The sequence below is a fragment of the Mya arenaria genome, chromosome 7 (genome assembly GCF_026914265.1).
Source record: "Mya arenaria isolate MELC-2E11 chromosome 7, ASM2691426v1".
NCBI classification, from domain to species: domain Eukaryota; kingdom Metazoa; phylum Mollusca; class Bivalvia; order Myida; family Myidae; genus Mya; species Mya arenaria.
Genome location: NC_069128.1, coordinates 932,114 through 949,775, shown reverse-complemented (window position 1 = coordinate 949,775; position 17,662 = coordinate 932,114). Strand labels below are relative to the sequence as shown.

The 17,662-nt window shown below is 38.5% G+C and overlaps 2 protein-coding genes across 2 annotated transcripts in view; one reads left to right on the top strand and one right to left on the bottom strand.

The window, feature by feature from the left end:
- Positions 1-3,424, bottom strand: part of LOC128241877 (frizzled-5-like) — a 52,413-nt gene extending 48,989 nt beyond the window's left edge. Inside the window, exon 1 of the mRNA XM_052958993.1 lies at positions 3,174-3,424. The gene's annotated coding sequence lies outside the window, so the exon portion shown is untranslated. The remainder of the gene's footprint in view (positions 1-3,173) is intronic.
- Positions 3,425-8,524: 5,100 nt separating this feature from the next.
- On the top strand, positions 8,525-9,676 carry LOC128240389 (uncharacterized). The gene has a single exon (XM_052957027.1). The coding sequence runs from the start codon at positions 8,525-8,527 to the stop codon at positions 9,674-9,676; it is 1,152 nt and encodes a 383-aa protein (XP_052812987.1).
- Positions 9,677-17,662: the final 7,986 nt, after the last annotated feature.

The following is a 17,662-nucleotide window of genomic DNA, read 5'->3' as shown; positions in this document are numbered from 1 at the left end:
CACCCGGTACTTTATACCCCGGAATAAAAACATGATAGTGGAATCTTTGTTTGGTAACTGTTGTACGTTCGATATACTCTGATGTAATAAATCATTGTGTGGAAAAATCAACCTTCATTGAAACAGTTTTTAGTGCATTTTACCTCCATTTTAACTTGTATTTTCTAGTGTTATAAAAGAAATGCCACTTTTCGCGTGCACCGTATGTTCATCGATCGGTGTAAAACAAAAATGGTATATCTGTTTTTTTATTCCCCTTACATCATTTTTGCCACTAAGGCTAATTACTTGAAGCAAAGAAAACATAGGACGTACTTTCAATATACATCGCATTCAAAATTTTAGGGTAATGGTTAACTTCTTAATTCCAGCCTGTTTCTTCCTTAATTAGGATGTTTTGTTTGTTTTTTTGTTGTTGTTTCATTTTTCTGGTAGAAAACTAAACTTAAAATGCATGCAATAATCATACGAAAACGAAACATACGCGAGGTCTGTGGGATGCTGGTCAATTAGAGATAGAGGTTTAACCATCTTCAATGGGCCGTGTCCGCATGTGTGTAAACAGATTTAACGAGCGATTGTCTCTCAACTACCACACAGTAAACGGTGATAACAAGAAGGGCTAAGACTTAAAAAACAACAACACACGATTGTTTATGGAGTTTTTTTTATCGCGGCGAACCACCAATGATTGACTAATCGCTAGAGCTGGGAGTGTTCCTGCGTTCCCAGCCTTATGGGTGGGGCAAACTGAGTACTGGCACGTAACTATGATCATGTAAGCTTATTGGGTACTCGATATACTGGGTGTCTTAACGTTTATAAAAGCATCGGAAAAGTCAATGTGTGTTCTAGTCTGTACCCAGCTGTTTTGACACCCATCTTTCATGCCGTACTGTAAACAGTTTTGATCCGACTGACACGTGCATGTATAGAGAGAACATAAGCGGCCCATTTTCTACAAACAATGTGACACGTGTTAGTAAACAGTCCAAGACAAAAGCCATCTGTGCACCGCGAGACTTAAGACACTTGTAAAGTTTAGGCCCAGAAATTATTTGGTTTAAGTGAATCTGCGGATAAGAAAATTGTGCGTCTTTGAATACAAGTTTTATTTTTCTGGAAACACATTCACAAGAAATTACTTTTTACATTAATAACATATTTGGTCGATTGTTCAGAACTCTGTTAAGTTAACAACGTTGTTAAAGTCATCGTTGTTAACTTTCAAATCTTTACTGCTCTGGAAGTTTAATGGAGACACATGTGATTAGCAGTATTTTTAACAATATGTGAGACAAGTATTACAGCTGTATTTGTTTTTTTTTTAAATATATGAACGCAAAATCAAATAATTCTCTTTTAAAAGTTAACAACGTATAGTTTATACTATTGTTAACTTTAACAATATTGTGAACAATCGGCCCTATTACATTGTCACCACCACTTGTATTGTAAATAACATTTACACGTCTTCGGGCGCAATTACAATATATCGTTCATGTTTCCATCAATATCTATATTGTTCACACCGGTATCAACATTGTCTATAATGTTAACACAGGTTGTACCAGTATCTATAATGTTTACACAGATTTTACCAGTATCTATAATGTTAAAACCGGTATAAACATTGTATATAATGTTTACACCGGTTTCAACTTGGACATTAATGTTTACACCGGTATCAACATTGTCCATAATGTTAACACAGGTTGTACCAGTATCTATAATGTTTACACAGATTTTACCAGTATCTATAATGTTAAAACCGGTATAAACATTGTATATAATGTTTACACCGGTTTCAACTTGGACATTAATGTTTACACCGGTATCAACATTGTCTATAATGTTAACACAGGTTGTACCAGTATCTATAATGTTTACACAGATTTTACCAGTATCTATAATGTTAAAACCGGTATACACATTGTATATAATGTTTACACCGGTTTCAACTTGGACATTAATGTTTACACCGGTATCAACATTGTCCATAATGTTTACACAGGTTCACCAGTGTCAATAATGTTATCACCGATATTAACATTGCCTTTAGTATTTACACCGGTTTTAACATTGACAATTATGTTAACAACAGCATCAACATTGTCGCAAATGTTTACACCGGTAACAACATCGTCGATAATGTTAACACAGGTATCAACATTGTCTATAATGTTTACACCAGCATCAACATTGTCTCAAATGTTTACACCGGTTTCAACATCGTCTATAATGATTACACAGGTATCAACATTGTATTAAGATTGTTTATAAGGTTTAAACCGGTTTTAACATTGACTATTATGTTACTGACAACGGTATCAACATTGACTGTACTGTTTAAACCGGCAGCAAAATTATCTTTAATGTTAACATAGGCAGCAACATTATCTAGAATGTTAACACCGGGAGCAACATTATCTAGAATGTTTACACCGGCAGCAACATAATCTAGAATGTTTACACCGGCAGCATCACTATCTAGAATGTTTACGCCGACAACAGAATTATCTAGAATGTCTACACCGACAGCAGAATTATCTAGAATGTTTAAACCGGCAGCATCCCTATCTAGAATGTTTACACAGACAGCAGAATTATCTACAATGTTTACACCGGCAGCATCATTATCTAGAATGTTTACACCGGCAGCATCACCATCTAGAATGTTTACACCGGCAGCAACATTATCTAGAATGTTTACACCGACAGGAGCATTGTCTAGAATGTTTACACCGGCAGCAACATTATCTAGAATGTTAATACCGGCAGCAACATTATCTAGAATATTTATACTGGCAGTTACATTAACTAGAATGTATACATCGGTACAATCATGATCTATAACGTTCACGTCGACATCATTGTCCATAATGGTGACACTGGCACCATCACTATCTATATTGATTACATCCGCACCATGATTGTTTATAATGTTAACTTGGCATGATCATTATCTCGAATGTTAACATTAGCAGCATCATGATCTATAATGTTTACACCGGCATCAACTCTAACTATTATGTTAACATCAGCACCAATCACTATCTATAATAGTTACACCGGCATCAAAATATTATTTAAACAGTTTTGAATGCTGAACATATTATAAGATATTGCAAAACACCTTGACAAATGCAACCACAATTATAAATAAACCTCACCTCATATTCTGTAAGCTCGTCCTTCATTGAAAATATTTCAGCAACAGCTCCCGAACCCACTTGTTGACATTGTGATATAAAATGTAGGAAATGTCAAAAGTCACTTTGCATGTAGAGAAATAAATATATGTTCATGTTACAATGCAGTAGATTACATCCAAATAAAAACACTGACTTTTGTTTTCGATTCATGTGTTTGTTTTGTCAATAAATATACAACAATAATGGTTCAGTTTCAGTTTCTAATCGTCATTACATTCTGAACAATCCGACAAAGAATCTAACAATTTTCAAACAATTTGCACGAAAACAAGAAAATTAACACCATTTCATACACAAAATATACAACTAAATGAATATAAGCTGTGTGGCGAAGTAAGCACCTGTTTTTGTAGCGTATTAAGCCATGTCACTGCTGACTGAGTCAAGTGCGGTCTTAATAATATAGCGCTATTTCCACTTGTCCAAAGCGGAACTTAACTATGATTTATGGCAATTTGATAAACATTTCACTTCTGTCAACTTTCTCAGAGCTCTGTGGAATTCCTTAAGCCGATTTCATTCATGAAAATTGCTAATACAATAGTTTATAAGCGAAGTGAAAACGTGTCATACAACTTAGGCCAAGAAAGAGGTTGTATACAGCTGTGGCTTAATTTTGCTTTAGTTTAAAATGTTTATCAAAAAGAAAACATATGGCAGTTAATTTACAGAAATATAATTCTTCAGCATATAATGTCATTTACTTCGTTTACTAGTTTAGGTTGCGGTCGATATTTAAACCTTAAGCATATATAACAATGCAGAAAAAATGTTTGTATCAGACTCGATCATATATTAAGCTGTCATAGATAATGGCGCAATTAACTATCTGCCGGTCTCGCTTATAAAACATTCGTAAAAAATAATACCACTAAAACACTTGAGCGGGGGCAAGTGGCTTGGTGAAGAGTCGTTATAAGTTTGGTTAATATTGGTGCAAGTTGTTTGGCGGCTGTTTGACAAAGCTGGCAGATTTATGCCAAGTTCTACACTCGATCGGAAATAGGTGGAATTGAAAAGTGATGAAAAAATAAATCAAATAGAATTGTTGACTATTTTACAACTTAATATTTCTAATTTTTGCAATCAAAACGTCATGGTACCTGATTTATAAATCGGCAATTCAAAAACTGGTAATGTATAAAACTACAGACTATTGAATAGAAAAACTACAACATGAGAACCGTTAGTGGAATACGACGCTTGTCTGGTTTTTGCCCTCAGTCGTGAAAAGGCCTTGCTCAACAATTATTAAAGTGATATGTTATATGTTCTGTATGCTGTTTAAGGCCACAATCCGTGTGAGCTATATTCGGGGCACTGCTAACGATATGCAATATACTGGGATATGTGCCACATATAGCTCATGTGAGCCTTTGCGGGGCACTGCTAACGATACGCAATATACTGGGATATGTGCCACATATAGCTCATGTGAGCCTTTGCGGGGCACTGCTAACGATAAGCAAATATACTGGGATATGTGCCACATATAGCTCATGTGAGCCTTTGCGGGGCACTGCTAACGATACGCAATATACTGGGATATGTGCCACATATAGCTCATGTGAGCCTTATGCAGAGGACATGTTCCTTAGTTTAAACATATTTGCATACTTATATAACATAAACATCCTTTAAATATATACCTGTTCCTTCATTCCGCATAAACCTTAAATGACTTTAAGATGGCTGCTTGATATTTGCGATGACGATACATCTTGAAAGTTTGAAACACCGACGTCATCCACACGAAAGTAGACGAGTTAAGAACAAAAAATAATGCGTCCTCGGTGAAAGACAGTGGGTTTCAATCAAACAAAATACAGTCGAACCCCGTTGGCTCGAACTCGCTTGCCTCGATTCACTCGTTGGTTCGAACTGTATGTAAAGGACCGATTTCTTTCTAATAAATGTAAGCATTCCCCCATCGATTTTTGTTATTTTCTCAGTTTGGTGTTCATTTCCGATGCTGGCTTGGGTTCAATGTTTCGTTTTTTCTTCAAATTTCACTACAGACATGTAGCACAAAAATGAAACAAAAGAAGAAGAAGAAGAAGAAGAAGAAGAAGAAGAAGAAGAAGAACGTTTATTCATCGAAAAAGTATATACAGACGATGTGTTTGAAATAGGTCAATATGACCCATGATCAAACATTTCAACAGAATTCAATACAAATAACACAACGACGAACCGACACAAACATGTCCATTGCATTTACAAAATGGTTATTTGACTAGTGGCACATTATGGTTTAATTGCCTAACAAATGTGTAATGACTCAGTTACTAGTGAAAATATCACAAAAATAAATAATAGTGGATGTTGACCTAATGCTTCGTTTGATTACTTTTACAAATGACACAAGATTTACGACTAAAATCAACTATGACTATTATTGAAACGGCCCCCAGGGGTCGGGTGTTTGAATCCTACGACAAATAAACATGTTCAATTGTCCTCTGTTTTGTTTCCCTCTTTGTTTTTCATTATATTTACAGATATAATTTCATTTCTAATCCTCTTCCCAATATTGTTATCAAAATTATGAGATTAGAATATTTTAATTTCTAATATTCTTGACTATATTTTTTTTTAAATGTCACAAATGGTAGTACATCGACTTTTGTTATTTTCTAAACTTGTTAACAAAACGAGTTACGATTAAAATCGACTAAGATTTTTTTTTCCAAATGTTCACATAATAAATTATTGGCCTTTAAAACTATATTTTACTACCCGTGACTTGGGCGTTTATCAACTTAGTGCCGTTCACTAAATAAAGCCTTAATATAGTAAATATGAATGATTAAATACATAAATAAATACTAATACGAAATTCAAACCAACAAGTGCCAAATTATATTTAGAAATAGATTATATAGTAATAAAGCAAAACTATCCTTAACAGTGTGTTCAGTGGTATTTCTAATTGTTTAATCCAGAATGACAATATTGCGCGCGACTTGGCACTCGGTGTTAAAGCCAACACCCCAGTTGAAAGGTAGGGGAAATGAACGGCTAAACTCTGACAAGTTAAGAAATAAATATTTTCGTTCAAGTCAAGCTAAAGCTTAACAAGTTTTGTTATTTTCGGCAGTGTATTTCATCTTTTGAAATGTGGAAGTTAAAAGAAGTGCCATTTAATAGTGTCGTTGATTGTGACTAATATGCTAAAGTTTGAATAAATCATCATCACCGTGGTTGTCATCATCATCATCATCATCATCATCATCATCATCATCATCATCATCATCATCATCATCATCATCACCACCACCATCACCACTATCATTATCATCATCATCATTATCATTATCATCATCATCATCATCATCATCATCACCATCATCGGTGACTATATGACTACTACTACATCTTCTACTACTACACAAAGATTTTATTAAAGAAAATAGCAATCAAAGTCATAAATACCTGGAAAGTATGACTGTCATGTTTACCCCATTTTGGTCATCACATACGTCACAGTTGAAGACAGAGAGGTATATGAACTCTTTTATCATTTTATCATGAGAACCGGGATTCTGTACCAAACCGACCTATATCAGGGTATTTCACAATTGCAGGAACATTTAAATATAAAACGGTCAAAATTTAACATATTCACTGAAAAAGGGTAACCATATTTGAGGAAATCACAAAAAAAATCGACACTACGGCAAAAAAATGTGTAGGGTCGGGGAGGTAAAAGTCGGGTCGCTCGGCTTAGTGGAAACAAACATATCAAGTTTTAAGCCCAGACCCGAGAAATATATATGGACTGGGAAAAATTATGGTCCTACCCACTCGAACCTTGCATCGCGGTAAAAGAAAAGGTTTTTACGTATTTTAACATATTATAACGAGTTGCCAATAAACTTTGAAACATATTATGCAGTTGATCGAACATCTATTGATCGAAACAAGAGCCCTTTATATATACAAAATGCCTATATTGTTGCCCAATATTGAAGTTTTAATTGACAAAACATTCACATCTCCAACCGGAACCTTGAAACGTTATACTTGCGTGAAATAAAGCCTGATTTAAAACCGATTTAGTTGAATTTCATAAAAATCTGACACGACGTATTTGAATTAAATATATTTCTTGCGTGACTAAATACTTTAGTTTGGCTGTCATGAAAGTATAAAGATTCGTTAAACAAAACGCTCTATTCATTTAACAGCAGGAGTTTTTCAAATGGCCTTACAACGATTAAGATCTTGACTTTTATATTTAAGGTCGCTAAATAATTATTGTATGCATTCAATGACAAAGAAAGTAGATTCTGCTGGATTTGTAAGAAGGGAAATATTTGAGATATTTTTTGATAATAATTAACATTCAATTTCGTGAATATCGATGTTTACCATCGGAGAAAAACATAGGACCAACTTATTGACGTTCGGTATGGTTAATTACTTTCCTATGACGGTTTTGGCTAAAGGAACATGTTTTCGCATTAGCTGTCCTTAAAGCATAATCAAGATGTAGATTGAAATTAGTGATACAACAGTCCGTAGTTTGGAACATGCAATGCAAAAAAATAAATTAAAAACTGTTTAACAGTGCATACTTCGTTGGAACTGAAAATCTAAAACATGACAACGCAGAGTATGGACTGGTATTCAATGGGAATAAAACATCGTGCTGTTTTACATGTGGCGGATCCGTGGTCTAGTGGTAACACACTTGAAAACCCATCCAGGGGTCGAAGGTTCGATTCCCCGTCGCATCACTAAAAAAATATTAATCGTCTTCCGGGAGGGACGTTAAATGGGAGTCCCGTGTGACAGTGCTATACACTGGTGCACATTAAAGAACCAGGGTAGCTCTAACCAGGGTTACACTATGTCACATCTGTGCACTATGCTTCAAAAACCTAAAATGACTAACAATCTTAACGGAGCACTCGCCGAATGGGCAAGGCCCGAGTGCGAATATAAATAGGCTGACATACCGGCACATAAGAGCGCTTCGGAGTAAATACCAACACCTTTCTGATGGTTTTCAGGCGAAAATAGTACATAAGTCTATAATTATTCAAGCCGTGGGTTATGGGCCTCGCCATACACATGCGTATTGTTTCTGGCAACATGTGCGCCAACCTTCAATTATTGAACTGAGTTTTGCTCGGAAACCCCTCTCCCAGATCCCTGCCACCTCCTCCATCGACGACGATGACGAGAAAGCTTTCACAATACCATTCTTGGCACCCCAGCGTATCATAACATGTGTATCATATTTTGAAGGCGGGGGTGGCGAGGATGTCACAATATGGCGGGGGTGGCGAGGATGTCACAATATGGCGGGGGTGGCGAGGATGTCACAATATGGCGGGGGTGGCGAGGATGTCACAATATGGCGGGGGTGGCGAGGATGTCACAATATGGCGGGGGTGGCGAGGATGTCACAATATGGCGGGGGTGGCGAGGATGTCACAATATGGCGGGGGTGGCGAGGATGTCACAATATGGCGGGGGTGGCGAGGATGTCACAATATGGCGGGGGTGGCGAGGATGTCACAATATGGCGGGGGTGGCGAGGATGCCACAATATGGCGGGGGTGGCGAGGATGTCACAATATGGCGGGGGTGGCGAGGATGTCACGATATGGCGGGGGTGGCGAGGATGTCACAATATGGCGGGGGTGGCGAGGATGTCACAATATGGCGGGGGTGGCGAGGATGTCACAATATGGCGGGGGTGGCGAGGATGTCACAATATGGCGGGGGTGGCGAGGATGTCACAATATGGCGGGGGTGGCGAGGATGTCACAATATGGCGGGGGTGGCGAGGATGTCACAATATGGCGGGGGTGGCGAGGATGTCACAATATGGCGGGGGTGGCGAGGATGTCACGATATGGCGGGGGTGGCGAGGATGTCATGATATGGCGGGGGTGGCGAGGATGTCACAATATGGCGGGGGTGGCGAGGATGTCACAATATGGCGGGGGTGGCGAGGATGTCACAATATGGCGGGGGTGGCGAGGATGTCACAATATGGCGGGGGTGGCGAGGATGTCACAATATGGCGGGGGTGGCGAGGATGTCACAATATGGCGGGGGTGGCGAGGATGTCACAATATGGCGGGGGTGGCGAGGATGTCACAATATGGCGGGGGTGGCGAGGATGTCACAATATGGCGGGGGTGGCGAGGATGTCACAATATGGCGGGGGTGGCGAGGATGTCACAATATGGCGGGGGTGGCGAGGATGTCACAATATGGCGGGGGTGGCGAGGATGTCACAATATGGCGGGGGTGGCGAGGATGTCACAATATGGCGGGGGTGGCGAGGATGTCACAATATGGCGGGGGTGGCGAGGATGTCACAATATGGCGGGGGTGGCGAGGATGTCACAATATGGCGGGGGTGGCGAGGATGTCACAATATGGCGGGGGTGGCGAGGATGTCACAATATGGCGGGGGTGGCGAGGATGTCACAATATAAGTTTTCTTCGGAAACACAAACGAGCTTTAACAGCTGAATTTATTCAGTCATTTTCTGTAGATGACCCAAAGCTAGTGGATTCAACCAAATAGAGCAGAATTGTTTATTTCAATGTTAAATCTTAATATATGTATGCATAATATAGTTCACATATATGTATGCATAATATAGTTCACGAGTGGTGTAATGTCATGAAATATTTTCGTGGTGAAATATATTTCGATCTTACACTGGGTCAAACGATTGTTCATGAAACATTTAATTATTATTTTTTCAGAAAAATGGAGCCAAATGGTAAGCAAAAATAGCTTCATTTCAGAAATTACGTCGAGTCCTGTGGTCCTGTGCGCGCTGACGAACTCAGAGCGGGCTTGAATTAAAACAAAAAAATATATATATATAAAATTTTATTTCACTGACAAATATCCATAAACCACCGGAACGAGATGTAATATTTCTATTATAAATAATATGTACGATTCTGTAGTTGCTGTGTTGTTTTTCTCTCTCAATGGGGTTGAAGGTAAATGTCGGCTTCCATCAACTGCGTAATATTGTACAATTTACAAGACGTAAAACTTGTGTTCTCCATTTAAACACTTGTTTTCACATAAACTTATAACAAGTTTCTGACAGCTTCATATTTCGTTAACAGCAAAAAATATGAAAATCCATGTTTTGCCTGCTTGACCTTCGAATAATCGGCACTTAAAGATAATAATAGAAAACCTGTTTTAGGTCTTACTACCGGTGCTCCAGTAAATTTATTATGTTGTAAAAATTGAACAACGTGTGGCAGTTTAATTGCATCTCAGGGGCTCTTAATTTGACAAATATGGAAGCAAAACTCGAGTCGTAAAAGTGCTCACATAAATCATTCAAATAACCATGCTATGAAGTTTCTTTACAGGTAATTCATTGTCAACCATTTTGTGCTTAAAGAATGGACCATTTTGTAAAAGAATAATTTAACATAAAAGTTGCTCTATCACAGATTGACCGATGTGCCAAATTTTTCATTTGTTTGTCTCGGAATCAGCTGATTTCGGCATCAGTGCTTTCTTTTTATTCTATAAGATAACAGAACAGATCTCATTTTTGTAGGGAAAACTGACGAAAATTTTATTTTTCTTAAGCGTTAGTAACGCTTTTATCCATAAAAGCATAAATTTTCGAACGTAAGTACACATGTATTAAAAAAATGCGAACTGATCTTTTGTCAGCAGTCAACACCGGTTGGCAGATATTTACGTTATGTTTGGCTCATTCCAAGACAAAAAAGAGTTGTCAAAACTGACCGTTTTGAGAGACTATATATATGAGACTGCAGCTTTAAAGCTTTTTATTTTTTGTCTCGAAACGAGACAATTTTTGCGAACATGCATGGAAACTAATGATAAAAGACTGCGTACAAAATATTAGATCGCAAATTTTTATATTCAAGTTCAAAAATTGATGTTTAATGCATTTTTCTTAAACCGTTAGCAACGGTTTAATAACGGTTAAAGCCAATAAACATTAATTTTTGAACGGATCTGCAATCTCATCTTTAGTCATCAATCATTTATCATTGGTTTGCAGATATTTACGCAAACAATTGCTCTTTCCAAGACAAAGAATGAAAAAGCTGTAAAAATGGTAAATCTGTGCGAGTGCAGCTCTAAGTAACATGCGAGATGTTTGAAAGGGAAGTAACTGAGGCAAGTAGATATAGTAGATTCAACAGAGTTGCTTCCCCTATACTAGTCGAACACGTCTCTGCTCTATTTTTTGAACAACTGATTTGATTGGATACACAATAAGAAACAATAACAACAACGGAAAATGGAAATAAATCCCTTTTAAAACACATGGACATTATTTTGCCACGAACATGTTCTACTTCATGACGACTTGTACCATATTTGAGTGAATTCTATGTGTTAATGCGTGCAGTAAACGGTGGCGGGAAAGCCGAGCAAATAATCCTGCAATAAGCAGCGTGCAAATAAATTATTAAACTTATTTCAATGTACACACGATAAACATAACACTCGCTGCAGACTTTCGATAAAATAACTCGTTTTACCATGGATGAAATTACCTCATTTGCACTAAGCCACCTAACGTTACATTGGAAACGCAATTGTTGAAAGTTCTCATGCATGGCGACAACCGTCCGAGTGCGAGACTAAGAAATGGTTTTGATGTCGTCTAGGCATCACATACTTTCAGTTAAACATTCGTTCGACTTCGGATGAAGCTACCTCATTTGCACTTTGCCACCATAGGTGCCCCTGATAACGCGAATGTTGCATGTTCGCAAGTATGGTGACAACCACCGGAGTGCGAGATAGACTTGGGAATGGTTAAAATTTCGGTGAGGCATCACATACTTTCTATGTAAAGCAGGGACGGTTAACGGATTTGGCATTAGAGGGGGCGTAACTTAAGAGTGTAATCTTTTGACTTGCTCCCGTCCCTCAGACCCGAAATTCGTTTGGTGTAAAGTGTTGACATGGGTGTTAGATGGGTTCATTAAAACAATTTCTAGTCCGAAATGGTGCATTCTGGGCTAATTGTGTTACTCATGCTGTCCTATATTGAAATAAAAAGTAAACTTGGACGATTTTAGTGGATCCGCTAGTGTAAAGACCGGCCATACCCCGGATCAAATGACCTCATTTTCACTTACATGTAGCAACGGCCATGTTAGCAAGAATGGTGATAATTATCAGAGCGCGAGATAGACTTGGAAATGGTTTAAATCTCGGCGAGGCATCACATACTTTCAATGAAAAACATTTGCTAGAGCCCGTATGAAAATACCTCATTTGCACATAGCCACCAAATGCGCCCTTGAAAATGTAATTGCTCTATGTATGTATGCGTGGTAACAACCATCCGAGATCGACTCGTTTAGACATCACATATTCTCAATATGATCACTCGTTTGAACTAGGTTAAAATAATCTCATTTGCACTAAGCCACCAAAAGTGCCCCAATAACGCTGTTGCTGTATGTTCGCATACATGGTGACAACCATCCGAGTGCAATATATATATATATATATATATTGGTAATAGTTTTTATCCCGTTAAGGCATTATATACTTGTGATAAAAACACTCCATTGACCTCTGATGGAATGGAATCTATGAGCGAGCGAGCCAGTGCCATGTTATCATTCTTAGGATCTTTTTTTTTCATTATCACATAGAAGGAATCATCACTCAAGCTTTTCAACACTATGAGTGGTTAAAACAATTTGTTGTTTTGGAGGGCGTGGGGGTGGGGTCGGGATCGGGCCGACGGATGGATGGATTAAGGAATGCTGATGAATGAATGAAATGAGTAAATGAAAGAATGAACGAACAAATGTGAATATGAGTTAATGTGAATGGACAAAAGAACGAACGAACGAACGAATTAATAAGTATATGTCAATAAATGAATGAGAGTGAGTGCATGAGCGAGTGGGCGAGTGAGTGAGTGAGTGAGTGAGTGAGTGAGTGAGTGAATGCATGAAGATGAATTCTGATGAATGAATGAATGCTGATAAATGAATGTAAGTGATTGATTGGGTGATTTATTGATTGATTGATTGAGTGAGTGAGTGAGTGAGTGAGTGAGTGAGTGAGTGAGTGAGTGAGTGAGTGAGTGAGTGAGTGAGTGAGTGAGTGAGTGAGTGAGTGAGTGAATGAGTTAGTGAGTAAATGCTTGAAGATGAATTCTGATGAAATAATGAATGCTGATAAATGAATGCTGATAAATGAATGTGAGTGAGTGAGTGAGTAAATGCTTGAAGATGAATTCTGATGAATGAATGAATGCTGATAAATGAATGCTGATAAATGAGATTGAGCGAGTGAGTGAGTGAGTAAATGCATGAAGATGAATTCAGATGAATTCTGATGAATGAATGAATGCTGATAAATTAATGCTGATAAATGAATGTGAGTGAGTGAGTGAGTGAGTGATTTATTGATTGATTGATTGATTGATTGATTGATTGAGTGAATGAGTGAGTGAGTGAGTGATTGAGTAAATGCTTGAAGATGAATTCTGATGAACGAATGAATGCTGATAAATGAATGCTGATAAATGAATGTGAGTGAGTGAGTGAGTGAGTGAGTGAGTGAGTGAGTGAGTGAGTGAGTGAGTGAGTGAGTAAATGCTTGAAGATGAATTCTGATGAATGAATGAATGCTGATAAATGAGAGTGAGCGAGTGAGTGAGTAAATGCATGAAGACTGATGAATGAATGAATGCTGATAAATGAATGCTGATAAATGAATGTGAGTGAGTGAGTGAGTGAGTGAGTGAGTGAGTGAGTGAGTGAGTGAGTGAGTGAGTAAATACTTGAAGATGAATTCTGATGAATTAATGAATGCTGATAAATGAATGCTGATAAATGAATGTGAGTGAGTGAGTGAGTGAGTGAGTGAGTTAGTGAGTGAGTGAGTGAGTGAGTGAGTGAGTGAGTGAGTGAGTGAGTGAGTGAGTGAGTGAGTGAGTGAGTGAGTGAGTGAGTGAGTGAGTGAGTGAGTGAGTGAGTGAGTGAGTGAGTGAGTGAGTGAGTGAGTGAGTGAGTAAATGCTTGAAGATGAATTCTGATGAATGAATGAATGCTGATAAATGAATGCTGATAAATGAATGTGAGTGAGTGAGTGAGTGAGTGAGTGAGTGAGTGAGTGAGTAAATGCTTGAAGATGAATTCTGATGAATGAATGAATGCTGATAAATGAATGCTGATAAATGAATGCTGATAAATGTGAGTGAGCGAGCGAGCGAGCGAGCGAGCGAGCGAGCGAGAGTGTGAGTGAGTGAGTGAGTGAGTGAGTGAGTGAGTGAGTGAGTGAGTAAATGCATGAAGATGAATTCTGATGAATGAATGAATGCTGATAAAAGAATGCTGATAAATGAATGTGAGTGAGCGAGTGAGTGAGTGAGTGAGTGAGTGAGTGAGTGAGTGAGTGAGTGAGTGAGTGAGTGAGTGAGTTAATGAGTGAGTGAGTGAGTGAGTGAGTGAGTAAATGCATGAAGATGAATTCTGATGAATTAATGAATGCTGATAAATGAATGCTAATAAATGAATGTGAGTGAGAGAGTGAGTGAGTAAATACATGAAGATGAATTCTGGTGAATGAATGAATGCTGATAAATGAATGTGAGTGATTGAGTGAGTGAATGAGTGAGTGAAGATATATACTGATGAATGAATGAATGAATGAATGAATGAATGAATGAATGAATGAATGAATGAATGAATGAATGAATGAATGAATGAATGAATGAATGAATGAATGAATGAATGAATGAATGAATGAATGAATGAATGAATGAATGAATGAATGAATGAATGAATGAATGAATGAATGAATGAATGAATGAATGAATGAATGAATGAATGAATGAATGAATGAATGAATGAATGAATGAATGAATGAATGAATGAATGAATGCTGATCAATGCTGACGAAGAAATGAACGCAAGAATGAACAAGAGCTGTCACAGTATGTGACGAATGCCCCCGAATGTGACATTGACCTACGAACAAGGTCAGTACATGAAAAGTTGATCTAGCCTTTATGTGTCAAATACATATGGCAAGTTATTTTAAATTTCCTCTGAACATAAAAAATACCACCCATACTTGACAACCTACACTGTTATGTCCTTATATTCAGAATTCCCTTGTAAATAAACACTTAGTGTATCTTTCACCTTAGAGGTAGGGACATGGGTCTTGCACAGGACACGTCGTCTTCGTATGTGGAACACATGTAGCAAGTTATTTTAAAATCTGTCCTTACAAGGGAAAGTTACAGCCCGGACACGACAACCTATACTCTATGTCCTTGTATGCAGCACTCCATTGTGAATAAACACTAAGTGTGACCTTGACCTTTGAGGTAGGGACACGGGTCTTGCAGGCGACACGTCGTCTTGGTATGTGGAACACATGTGGCAAGTTATTTTTAAATCTGTCCATACAAGGGAAAGTTACAGCCCGGACACGACAACCTATACTCTATGTCCTTATATGCAGCACTCCATTGTGAATAAACACTATGTGTGACCTTGACCTTTGAGGTAGGGCACGGGTCTTGCACACGACACGTCGTCTTGGTATGTGGAACACATGTGGCAAGTTATTTTAAAATCTGTCCATACAAGAGAAAGTTACAGCCCGGACACGACAACCTATACTCTATGTCCTTATATGCAACACTCCATTGTGAATAAACACTAAGTGTGACCTTGACCTTTGAGGTAGGGACACGGGTCTTGCACGCGACACGTCGTCTTGGTATGTGGAACACATGTGGCAAGTTATTTTAAAATCTGACCATACAAGAGAAAGTTACAGCCCGGACACGACAACCTATACTCTATGTCCTTATATGCAACACTCCATTGTGAATAAACACTAAGTGTGACCTTGACCTTTGAGGTAGGGACACGGGTTTTGCACGCGACACGTCGTCTTGGTATGTGGAACACATGTGGCAAGTTATTTTAAAATCTGTCCATACAAGGGAAAGTTACAGCCCGGACACGACAACCTATACTCTATGTCCTTATATGCAGCACTCCATTGTGAATAAACACTATGTGTGACCTTGACCTTTGAGGTAGGGACACGGGTTTTGCACGCGACACGTCGTCTTGGTATGTGGAACACATTTGGCAAGTTATTTTAAAATCTGTCCATACAAGGGAAAGTTACAGCCCGGACATGACAAACTATACTCTATGTCCTTATATGCAGCACTCCATTGTGAATAAACACTAAGTGTGACCTTGACCTTTGTGGTAGGGACACGGGTCTTGCAGGCGACACGTCGTCTTGGTATGTGGAACACATGTGGCAAGTTATTTTAAAATCTGACCATACAAGAGAAAGTTACAGCCCGGACACGACAACCTATACTCTATGTCCTTATATGCAGCACTCCATTGTGAATAAACACTAAGTGTGACCTTGACCTTTGAGGTAGGGACACGGGTCTTGCACACGACACGTCGTCTTGGTATGTGGAACACATGTGGCAAGTTATTTTAAAATCTGTCCATACGAAGGAAAGTTACAGCCCGGACACGACAACCTATATTCTATGCTTATATGCAGCACTCTATTGTGAATAAACACTAAGTGTGACCTTGACCTTTGAGGTAGGGACACGGGTCTTGCACGCGACACGTCGTCTTGGTATGTGGTACACATGTGGCAAGTTATTTAAAAATCTGTCCATACAAGAGAAAGTTACAGCCCGGACACGACAACCTATACTCTATGTCCTTATATGCAGCACTCCATTGTGAATAAACACTAAGTGTGACCTTGACCTTTGAGGTAGGGACACGGGTCTTGCACGCGACACGTCGTCTTGGTATGTGGTACACATGTGGCACGTTATTTTAAAATCTGTCCATACAAGAGAAAGTTACAGCCCGGACACGACAACCTATACTCTATGTCCTTATATGCAGCACTCCATTGTGAATAAACACTAAGTGTGACCTTGACCTTTGAGGTAGGGACACGAGTCTTGCACGCCACACGTCGTCTTGGTATGTGGAACACATGTGGCAAGTTATTTTAAAATCTGTCCATACAAGGGTAAGTTACAGACCCGGACGGACGGACGGACGGACGGACGGTGCGATTTTAATATGCCCACCTTCGGGGGCATAAAAAAGGAATTAAGAAAGTACAATGTAGGTCAAAAGGGGTAGGGCCAGCATTAAATATACTTGGTGGAAGACCACTGTATGATGCTTCAATTAATTTATCAAATGTCTTTGTCTTGTGGTTTCAGACAAGAGTATTTTCAAAGCTTTTCTTATGTAAGTCTATAATTAACTTGTGACCAAAGGAGTGGGGCCAATTTTGATCCCAGGTTCTAGAATTGAAACAAACTTGGTACAGGATTACTAAATGATGCTACAAACAAAATATCTAGTGTCTGGGCCGAGCGGTTTCAGGCAATACAATTTTA